Below are 12282 nucleotides of genomic sequence, written 5' to 3' on the forward strand. Positions count from 1 at the left end.
GTCAAATATAAGGAGGAAGATGAAGAAAACAAGAAAGAAACAAAGAAAGAAGAGGAAGAAGAAGAAGAAGCTAATTCTAATGCAACAGAAGCATTGAGTAGAGGGTACAGGTTCCAGTTTCTTGGTATTTTTTATGCATGATCGTTTTTGGAAAATGAGAAAGAAATTGAAATGATGAAACCTAAGGAAACTAAAAGAAATCTAAATGTGAACTGAAAGGCCATGTATGAACATTTATAGGTTATACAAAAATTAAGTATAAATTCTGGGAGAATGCAATATGTGAAATGCTTTCACCAACAGTAAGGAAGCATTTTTTTGCTTAGAAGAAAATGCTAGAGGTCATAATACTAAATAGTGCATCATCTTTAAAAGATACACAATTACTTCATAACAGCAATACTGTAGTGTATCTTCATGTTTCTTCCAGTAAATTGACTGATCCATTAAATCTCAAGTGTTCAGCCATACAAATTACATTTCCACCACCGATATTCATGTGGCATATTTTCCGGCCATCTTCAGAGTGAACTGACCGACTGTTGGTTGGCCTACTACAAAAATAGCCAGAAGGCATATAGTCAAATTACCGGTGGAAGAGATACAGTAGTTCAAGCTCTTCTGCAAATCATTGTAGAACACAGAAGTAATTATTTATAGATCCAAACAACATTAATAAACTATCATCACTAAAAAATAAATGTCAACTAATTCTTCAGTCAGTCATTGGTGGACCAACATTATAATAAATGGAAATCATTACTAAGCTTATATTCTACAAGATTAATGTATTGAGTCAGCTGGTTTTCAGGTTACAAGTCCATCATCAGACTATCCATCTCCGAAGGAGATACAATGTTTGTAAACAACTTTGGAAAATATTTTACCCATCTAGACTGAGGCAAAAACACACAGTGTGGTGGTAAAACAATTTAAAAGGTAAAATGTTTAACAATAAATAAATGCAAAGGGAACAAAAAGGAAAAATATTAACACTATATTAAAAAACTGTAGCTATATACAAATTTACATTAAATAAACAAACCAAGTAAAATAAAACTGGTACATGATGAGATTACTTTAAGAGGTATTAAACACGGAAAGTTATACAGATGATCCGTATGCTGCCCCTTCCACTGTCTGCAAAATGTGTACATTAACACACCAAGGACAGGTATCACAGATTGTAGCAAATACACTGCAATCCTGCAACCATAGTATTTCCTACTATGTGAAGAAACCACAGCCCAGCGTATTTTCAATAGCAAAGATAAGACCCAATCACCAGCAAATAGTGTGGTATACAAAATTACTTGTCCTGTCTGTGATACGTTTTATACTGGTCAGTCAGGCACAGATAAAGCGATTAAGCTGGCTGAACACGAATACAGCTGAAGGTTGCAGAATTATGAATCCACATTTGCTGAGCAGGTACTGAGTGAGGACCACAACTACCAGCCACAGTCCCATGTCCTTCATTTAGCTAACACAGGCCAAAAACTCAATCTGTTGGAAGCCCTAAAATCAACACACATCTAGCTCACAGTCTTTAATTAATATTAAATGACCAAACACAGCTTAATATTGCCCCTCTTCTAAACTTCACATAATCCTCACAGTTTTCCACTACATTCCACACTGTCTGTCTCTTCATATTCCTCAGTTTTCCTGTATTTATTCAGTCCTTTTTATCTTATTGAGATTGCCTATGTACTTCACATATTCTGTTGTTACAAATGTTAATTCTTTCTTTTAATTGGTTTCTATATCACTTTCCACATTTGATAACTCTTATTAAAGTACTGATTTTATTGTGTTTGTTTATTAATGTATACTGTTATGAAGGTACAGTTTTTGAATTTAGTGTTAATGTCTTTCTTGTTTGCTTCCATCATATTTATGGTTCAACTTTTTATCTTCTAAATTACATTACCACAACACTGTCAAAGATGACATTTACTGTCTGTCTGTGTCTCAATCTACATATGTAACATTGTTTCCAATGTTATTTACAGACATTGTAACTTTTTTGGCAATGATAGTTAAAATTGAGGACACATTGAGCTGCAGACAGCCACAACAAAAAGTCTTTTATACAACTGAGCTTTCAGTCACAAGGCCTTTTTTTAAAGCAGAAGACACACACACACACACACACACACACACACACACACACACACACACTACTTTCTCCACTGGAAAGGAAGCCTTGTGGCTGAAAGTTTAAATGTACAGTAGTCTCTTTGTTGTGCCTTTCTACAACTCAACATCTCCTCAATATGGTGAGTAGCAATCCATCCATTCCACAATATTAAACTTGATTATTTTCCATACAAAAGCAATTTCCCTAACCTCTTCATCATACACTAAATGAGAAAATAGAAAAAAAACTTATCTGCTGCTCACATGATGAGATTACGGAGATCTGATGAATAGGTACGAGTTACAAGATCCAATGATGTCTGAATATTCTCTCGTTGTATTGCCATGAGAGATCTGCATCCCAGTGCAAGCACTAGTTTTCCCAAGGCAGTTAGATCTTCTTGCTGTCAAACCATAAAACAGAATGCATTATGCTGTTACAGAGATCTTTAGATTTTACATTCTACAACAATGAAAATCCAGTATTAAATTTGTTTGATCGGTTTTACGCAACCACAAAATGTTCCAAATCTATAACGCAGTCTATCATAATGAGTAAACTAGTGCATTGCAAGGGAAGAAAGGATGGGGGTGATTAGGAGGAGGGGAGGGGGGTGAAGGAGTTTGCTTTTCCTTTCTTAATGCCTTGGTAAGCTGCCTTCGGTTTGGACAAATTAGTACGAAATATAAATTAGACATTAAATGTATTGAAGTCTTCATGTTACTCATTTTTATACAGTATCATTGTCTCAAATGTAATGGGATAATAGAATACAAACATAATTTATTGTTTTGCCTGCTATGTTAAGGTTAACTTCAAATCTTTGTAGTTTGTTCTTTTAATTTTACATTTTTCTTCTGTTTTTAGATGGCAATGAAAATGAAGCTAATAACACAAGAAAATAATATGAAACCTAAAAGTATCACCAGTACTTTAGTAAACACAGCTTCCACCAATCTCCCCCCCCCCCCCCCCCCCAAAATCTACCATTTTTTCTTTTTTCCCCCCATATGTCTGGACATAATCAATCAACTTCTCTTTTCAACCTCCTAATACAGTACTTCTGTGTGTTTTACAAAGGAAGATCCCTAGTTATAACAGGACATAAAAACTATTTCTCCATAATTACTGTTACCTACAAATTCTAATCTCTCACATGAATGTTATGTAACATAATAATCCAGACATATGATTTCAGATGTTCAGCTGCATTGCTACATTTTATGATCTGTTGTATTCTATACGTATCTCTCTTTCCTGGTTTCTCAATAGTCTACCCTTTCCTTTTCAGTTGACTTCATTTTTGTGTGCTGTTAATCTGTTTTAGCTTTAAATGAAATACCCACTGATAATGAAATGTAATTCTTTTTTTTAGTACTGCATTTGGTACTGCAGTAAAATGTTCTCAGTTGTCTTTAAGTGCATTGTAACAGTGTCCTTTCAATGCCAGCTTCAATTTGGGGAATAACCAGAAGTTGACTAGGGCCAAATCCAATGAATATGGCGGGGGAGCCAGGACTATGATCTGTTTGCTGGCCAAAAACTTTAAAACAATTTGTGAGTGGGGCATCGTTGCTGAGGAGCAACTGGGAACCCATATCTCGGTATTCGGGATGAATTCGATGAATTGTGATCTACAAACAATAGATGACTCAAAAAGCTTGACAATGTCCCACCGCTCCACCGTCAGCGTCCGATGAGTGTCAGACATATACTGTTACTATATATACGAAGACAGTAACTTGTTCTCGAAAGAACAGTTACTGTTGATGACCGTGCAGCTTTTCCCTGGAATAAATGAAGACTAACTGACAACCTCAGCTGCCGACTGGTGTTGTTGATATACCTCGATGTGGACAGTTGAAAACGTGTGTCCCGACCGGAACTCGAACCCGGGATCTCGTGCTTACATGGCAGACGCTCTATCCATCTGAGCACACAGATGAATAGGGCAACTGCACGGACTTATCCTTTGCACGCTTCCCGTGAGACTCACATTCCCAACTCAAATGGGGCACACATTTTCAGCTGTCCACATCGAGGTATATCAACAACACCTGTCGGCAGCTGAAGTTGTCAGTTAGTCATCATTTATTCCAGGGAAAAGCTGCACGGTCATCAACAGTAACTGTTCTTTCGAGAACAAGTTACTGCCTACGTATATATAGTCAAAGGCTACCCAGCCATAGACCTTCGTCTGTGCGAATGCGCACAGGTTGCCCAAACTCTTACGGGAATCGCCAAAGCGTGCGTGAGTAATGAGTGGCTGGGCAAATGTCTATAAGGTACAATACATATGTAGAATTGTGGACAGTTGGGGATGTCACACGGGAAGCGTGCAAGGGATATACTGTTACATTTGCAGCCAGGATACATGCTGCTGCAATGCTAGCACTTTTGATTTCCTACAAAGCTGTTGTTGAAACTTCAAGGATCGAATGCCACAACTTGCCGTGAGACAGCACAGCAGTTTTGAATTTGACACAAGCACTCCTAACAGCACTTGGACGAACTGTGTACTGATGTTTCTTTTAATAATAATAATAATAATAATAATAATAATAATAATAATAACAATAATAGTAATTCTGAATCAGTGGTAAAATACAGGGAGCGAAAGGTTATTTACAATTTGTACAGAAACCAGATGGCAGTTATAAGAGTCGAGGGGGATGAAAGGGAAGCAGTGGTTGGGAAGGGAGTGAGACAGGGTTGTAGCCTATCCCCGATGTTATTCAATCTGTATATTGAGCAAGCAGTAAAGAAAACAAAAGAAAAATTCGGAGTAGGAATTAAAATCCATGGAGAAGAAATAAAAACTTTGAGGTTTGCCGATGACATTGTAATTCTGTCAGAGACAGCAAAGGACCTGGAAGAGCTCCTGAACGGAATGGACAGTGTCTTGAAAGGAGGATATAAGATGAACATCAACAAAAGCAAAACGAGGATAATGGACTAGTCGAATTAAATCGGGTGATGCTGAGGGAATTAGATTAGGAAATGAGACGCTTAAAGTAGCAAATGAGTTTTGCTATTTGGGGAGCAAAATAACTGATGATGGTCGAAGTAGAGAGGATATAAAATGTAGACTGGCAATGGCAAGGAAAGTGTTTCTGAAGAAGAGAAATTTGTTAACATCGAGTATAGATTTAAATGTCAGGAAGTCGTTTCTGAAAGTATTTGTATGGAGTGTAGCAATGTATAGAAGTGAAACATGGACGAGAAATAGTTTAGACAAGAAGAGAATAGAAGCTTTCAAAATGTGGTGCTATAGAAGAATGCTGAAGATTAGATGGGTAGATCATATAACTAATGAGGAGATATTGAATAGAATTGGAGAGAAGAGAAATTTGTGGCACAACTTGACTAGAAGAAGAGAGCGGTTGGTAGGGCATATTCTGAGGCATCAAGGGATCACCAATTTAGTATTGGAGGGTAGCGCGGAGGGTAAAATTCGCAGAGGGAGACCAAAAGATGAATACAATAAACAGATTCAGAAGGATGTAGGTTGCAGTAAGTACTGGGAGATGAAGGAGCTTGCACAGAATAGGGTAGCATGGAGAGCTGCATCAAACCAGTCTCTGGACTGAAGACCACCACCACAACAACAACAACAACAACAACAACAACAACAACAGTAATCTCTAAACTGTGTCCTCAGCTTGCAATAGGTTTTATTTTAAATGCAATCTCACTAACAATATAGCTGATAACTACACAGATTTGCTGCATGAGCCTTGACTCTTGTGTGTCAGAACTCTTACATTACATTTTTCAGTGAAGCATAGGAAAGTGCCTCTTGTAAATTGCTTGTTCATTGCCACAGCAAGTTTTTTTGCTGAATCCTGCCATTGTATAAGGATACAGTTGTGGGTTCAAAGAACAGTAATGCCTTGGTTTGAACACACCAGAATAAATGTTCCTTAGTATATGGGCAGTCTCACGTATTTTTATGACAAAACAGCACATTTTTCAGTTCTACTGACCAATAACAATGTTTTTCCCTAATGAAATGCAGTTAATAGATTTGATTTAAAAGTTTAAAACCATGGTGTTGTGAACTGGACTAAATATGAGTACACACACAGCTCATCTTGGCACAAATATTGTTAACTTTTACGTAGGAATGCTTGCAGAGTGTATAGCTATATTTACAAGAAACTATGTACAGTAAGTCAGAGTTCTAATTTATATAGTGACTATCTCTGATACTCATTACCCTTTAAATGTATGAAAGAATAAGAAGAAAATGAAGAAGAAGAAGAAGAAGAAGAAGATGATGATGATGATGATACAATAAACTTACATACTGGATTTAGTAATTTTCTTCTACTTGCAGAATAAGCCCCTGTTCTCAAAAATAGAGCAAATCTTCTAACTGTTATCTTTACTATGATATAAACAAGAATTTGGAAGTATCTTATTTGGAGAACATATTCATTTGCTGATTACGTAAAATAGGTCCTAACAGAAGACAGAATCTTCAGGGATGTGGACCAAATTAAGGTGAACATCAACAAAAGACAAGTTAACCACAGAGACTTAACCTGTACGCTGCATTAGCAATAAAGTATTGTTATATTGATTAGAGCTTATATCAGAAAAATTTAGCCTACTATATCAGAAAGAAAGGTACTACATTGACAAAAGCTGCTACTGCCGAAGTTTTATTAAATGTTAGCTGCTTATCACCTACTGATGGTTTAACATTTACTTGCTTGCATTGGTATCCTTTTAGAAAAATTACCTACATCAACAAATAGAATATACCAATTTCTGGCTTTGTGTTATATGTGAGATTCTTGAATGCCCTTGCAGCAGAGCATGTAACTCCCCCTGTACCCTAAATAAGACGACAAAGTCTACAAGATGGTATTACTTTGTACTGTGATTGTGCAAATTATAATTTTAATTAAAACTGATTTTCCTTACAAGCAACAAAAACATTATGGAATAAAGATATAGAAAAGTGAGTGTAAGAACTAGAAGATCATTAAGAGATCTCTGCAAGATATATGGTTATCTAATTTGTGCAATATTCTCACAACCCACTTCTGCTGAATAAACACAACATTTACTTTCAATTCACTGCCCCCAGAACACTGTTCTATAAAACAAGGAGTGAAAATGTGCAAAATAAGTCAAAATCTTTATCTTTAGTTCAGCACAATGAGAAAGGCTTTTATAAACAAAAGATGCTGAACTGCGCTACTTAGCTAATTTTTCTGTGAGCTGATCTATTTTCACTTGCTATCCAGATATCTGTAGTGTTTCATTTAGCACATGACCATTCATGTCTATTTCAAATTCTAGCATGCCTTTCGCTTGTCTGAAACTGTGTTGTGTGGGACTTAAAACTGTTTGCTATGAAACTGATGTGACCTGTGTTTTGCTACATCATATATCCAAGTTAAAAATGAAAGTGGATTCAGTACTGCTTCTTGTGGGACCGCACATGTTCTGCTCCCTCATTCTGAGACTAGCTCCATTCCCAATATTGGTAGCACCATTTACACTTGGTGTAAACATCATAGAAAGAGCAACATAAACACACATAAGTAAACCAAAAATGTAAATATGCAGGATTAAAGGTATCTTGTTAAAAGCAGGTATGTAAGGAGATCAACTATATCTTCTCTCAGTAAGTGTCACAAATAGCTTCCAGCCTGCATTTCTTACATTATTATTAAGCATATAGTATTTCTTGTGACATTGGGTTTGGAAGCAGTAAGGAGAGATTTGACCCTTAAGTTTCAATCAACATGTTTACTGGTAACAATAAATATATCACAATGTATAAATATTATTTTGACATTTGCAAGACACAACAAACATAAATAAAATGTACAGGGTGCGGCACTAAAATACGGACAAATTTCAATTTGAATTTCCTGCCATATTGCAGATCTGCCGGAAGTGCGATTGGCATTCTTGAAAGCCATACGCATCTAGTAAAGTCAGAACCTCAAAATAGCCAAGAAGCTATGAACAAGTGCGGAGTAAAACTGAAGAGCCGCAATTATTGAAAGTCTTCATGCCGAGTGTTCACCCAAGGAAATAGTACGATTCTTTGGGTACCTGAGATAAACTGTTTATGATATTGTGACAATTCTTTGGGTACCTGAGATAAACTGTTTACGATATTGTGACAAAGTACAATGCTTTGGAGAAGTCTGGGGACGGTTCCACTAACCCGGCATGGAAACCTCATTCGAAGAAACGTGTGTCACAAACTGCGGCAATCATCGAAAAGGCTTAGGCACTGATTTCAGGGGATCCGAGGTTATCGCTGAGGAAATTGGTGTCAGTAATGAATGTCAGCAAGCGGACAATGCGTCGGAAGGCAGAGGAGGACCTCATACAAGCCATTTAGTCCAAAACTGGCTCTCAGAGTAGATTGACATGTTCAGATCGACGGAGTTCTTGCCCTCGAATAGCCCAAATTTGAGCCCTTCAATTACTATGTTTGGAGCATAGTTGACCCACCCTATGTCGCATCTCTATGCACTGCTATTGAAGCAGCATTCGTGAATATGGACAGAGCTGTAGTGCTGTTTCAAAGAGTGTGTCCGATCACTTCAGAACAGGATTGGAGGCAGTCATCATGGCTGAAGGGAATTACATCAAAAAATATACTCTTGAAAGATACCACCACTTACACATAAAAAGACTTTCATTTTTATTTGTATTTTGTTTTAATATATTTGCTTTTTTTAAAAAAAAGTCTCCGAATTTCATCCAATGTTTACGCTCCTTACACCAAGTGAGGCGTCGTTTAGCATTTACCATCGTGATGTGTGGCTTATGAGCAGCCGTTCGGCCATGAAATCCAAGTTTTCTCACCTCCCACCTAACTGTAATAGTACTTGCAGTGGATCCTGATGCAGTTTGGAATTCCTGTGTGATAGTCTGGATAGATGTCTACCTATTACACATTATGTCCCTCTTCAACTGTCAGCAGTCTCTGTCAGTCAACAGACGAGGTCAGCCTGTATGCTTTTGAGCTGTAAGTGTCCCTTTACATTTCCACTTCACTATCATATTGGAAACAGTGGACCTAGGGGTGTTCAGGGATGTGGAAATCTCGCGTACAGACACAAGCGACACCCTATCACCTGACCACGTTCGAAGTCCACGAGTTCTGCGGAGTGCCCCATTCAGCTCTCTCACAAAATCTAATGACTACTGAGGTTGCTGATATGGAGTACCTGGCAGAAGGAGGCAGCACAATGCACCTAATGTGAAAAACTTATGTTTTTGAGGGTGTCCAGATACTTTTGATCACATAGTGTATACAACTTTGTCATTAACAAAGTTCCTGTGGTTGTAATGAATTGTCTGTAAAGTAATACAATATGTAACATTAATAGCAGTGGTCATCACACTTCTTAGGGCACATATCAAATTACTACTGTGAATGTACACGATTATGTACAGACTTTTTTCTGTCGAAAGTCCTCAGTACAGCTACATATCTTGCAAATATTCCACACAAAAGGATCCCTCCTCCATCATTATGCTACAGGCATTACATTATAGTGTCTCATTTTGTCCCCACAAATGTGTTTAGTTACACATAAACATTACATGTAACAGCAATTCTGATGTATTATCCTACTTATTCTTTGACTTTTGAGATCTAGATTATGCCATGCTTCTAATCACCACGACTATTACATTCTCATATTTTTAAGTTGATCTGTATGTGTTATATGTGGAAATAAATGTGTGGTTCTATCTTATGTCCACATATTTGGTGACCCTGACATGATAGCACTACAGCACAATTGGGCCGGTTTCAGCATTCTGCAATGTATCGCAACATGAACGTCTGTCACTTCCACGCTAGCCATCCCACACTCGTTCTCACATGAAAATGGACAACTCACTGGTCACCACAGAACCAGCTGTGAGCAGTGCAATTACAAGGGTTAGTATTAAGCCTTCGCTGTTCTGGCCAAGTATTGTAGTTCGCGCAGCTTGAAAGCCAGTTCGTCCTTGTGCAGATCCCAACAGATGAAATGAAATATAGTTAACTGGTCACATTAGTTACAGAGGACCTAGCCACATAAGTGCAGGATATTCTAGCTGCACTGCCAGACACGAATCAATGTGTCAATCAAGAATGCAGTGGTGACATGCTTCTGACAGTCAGAGGTGAAGCGACTAGAGAAGCTTTTGTGGACCTAGGAGCTCAGTGACTGCACACCATCACAACTTTTATGCCATTTGTGTGCACTGGCAAGCAATGCAGTGAGCGGCGACATGCTGCACAGTATTTGGTTGTCCCAATTACTCTCAGACACTCAAAAAATTTGACAATGTGCGCAGGTGACTAAATGCACTGGCGCAGACAGCGGACAGGATTGCTGAGATGTATCCTGCAGAACATATAAACACTGATGCTATGACAGAACTTGCCTGCAGTGGCACTAGCATCGCTACAGTCACAATTAGCAGAACTTACCATGCAGGTAGCCACATTACAAACAGTACACACCAGCCAGTGACTGCACCGCCAGACATCATGACTTCACACCCACTCACCATTGGCACCAAGTATCTACTGGTATCACAAGACGTTCGGCAACCACACATGGAACTGTACACCACCATGCACATTGACTTTTTGTTACAGACCACAACACAAAGTTACAATACCTACACTAGAAATGGGACAGAAGTGTCAGCATACCTGGCAACTCGTCTACCACGTCAGAGCTATGGTCAGGTCATATTATTGTTTAAACTTGGATTATGCCATACATTTGAGCAGCAGTTCACGGTAGCTGATATATCACAATCTGTCACTGGCGCCGATTTCTTATCCTTTTATGGCTGATGGTTCATTATTTATACGGATCACAAGCTATTAATTTGTGCTTTCACTGTAAAACAGAAGGAAGACTTGCAGAGGCAGCTACGCCATCTAGATTACATTAGCCAATTCATTATCTGAATTGTGCATGTACAAAAGAAGCTGAATGTGCCAGCGGTCACACTCTCATGTGCGAAGGTTGTGAAGGTTACAGCAGACACATGCTCATGTGTCAAAGCTGTAGCAGCTGCCACTGATTTTGATGCCCTTGCATGGGCGAACCAACATGATGAAGAGTTCTGCAATTAATTGAAGCAACCGGGAGGATTGAAGTTGCAACACATTGCGACACCTTAAGCAAATGTATTATATTGTGACATATCTGAGGTGAACACACATCCATCTGTGCAGCAAGAATTTTGAACACAAGCAACTGCATCAGTACACAATCTGGCACATCCAGGAGTAGGAGGCACTCTCAGACTGGTCAAGCAAAGTTTTCTCTGGCTTGGACTGCATGCAGATTGCTGAACATTTGCCAAGCGATGCATAGCGTGTCAGATGAACAAGTTCACGCAGCATATCAGGGCACCGTTAGGTGTACTTCTACTTCTGAATCAACGTTCTGAACATGTGAATGCCATAGGCCCGCTCACAGTCTCGGAAGACAATAGTTATTGTCTCACAGTTGTGAACCAATTCACCAGGTGGCCAGAATCATTCCCCATGAAAGATATCACAGTTGAAACCATAGTGCAAACATATTTTTTGTGGATCGAGCAACAGATTCGGTGTGCCACTGCGAATAACCATTGACCAAGGGTGGCAATTTCAGGCTTATCTTTTTAAAGCATTAGCTACATTATTATGCACAAAGTGTTCAGGCACCACAGGCTATACTGCATCAAATACCAGAATCAGGTGTCTGCATTTACAACTAAAAGCAACTCTGCAATGTCAAGCAATGCTGACATGTAGGGAGGCACAACCTACTGTACTCCTCGGTCTATGGGCATCACTCAAAAGTGATGTGAAGTCTTTGGCAGCAGAACTAGTATATGGGCAAATGCTACATCTGGCTGAAGAATTCTTGCACAGCACAGCAGACGATACAATCGCTGTATCAGACTTTACTACCAGATTACGGGAGCATATACAGCAGCTCAGACCAACAGCACCCAGAACAGAAGTCAGTTTAGAAGACACTCATTTTGTGTTCATAGATCTCGACAATTGCAAACACATTTTCTTACATAATGATGCAGTATGCTAACCATTACAGGCACCATATGATGGACTGTAGGCAGTGATTACCAGAGGC

At 38.6% G+C, this 12282-nt stretch overlaps 1 protein-coding gene across 2 annotated transcripts in view; it reads right to left on the reverse strand.

Annotated features, from left to right (window-relative positions):
• The window catches only part of LOC126481314 (PAN2-PAN3 deadenylation complex subunit PAN3), a 144023-nt gene that overhangs the window by 38044 nt on the left and 93697 nt on the right, over positions 1 to 12282 (reverse strand). For both annotated transcript variants that reach the window (XM_050104975.1, XM_050104974.1), the window contains exon 9: positions 2407 to 2546. In XM_050104975.1, coding sequence (XP_049960932.1) covers positions 2407 to 2546 — 140 coding nt within the window. The remainder of the gene's footprint in view (positions 1 to 2406; positions 2547 to 12282) is intronic.

This window comes from Schistocerca serialis, chromosome 5, assembly GCF_023864345.2.
Source record: "Schistocerca serialis cubense isolate TAMUIC-IGC-003099 chromosome 5, iqSchSeri2.2, whole genome shotgun sequence".
Classification (NCBI taxonomy): domain Eukaryota; kingdom Metazoa; phylum Arthropoda; class Insecta; order Orthoptera; family Acrididae; genus Schistocerca; species Schistocerca serialis.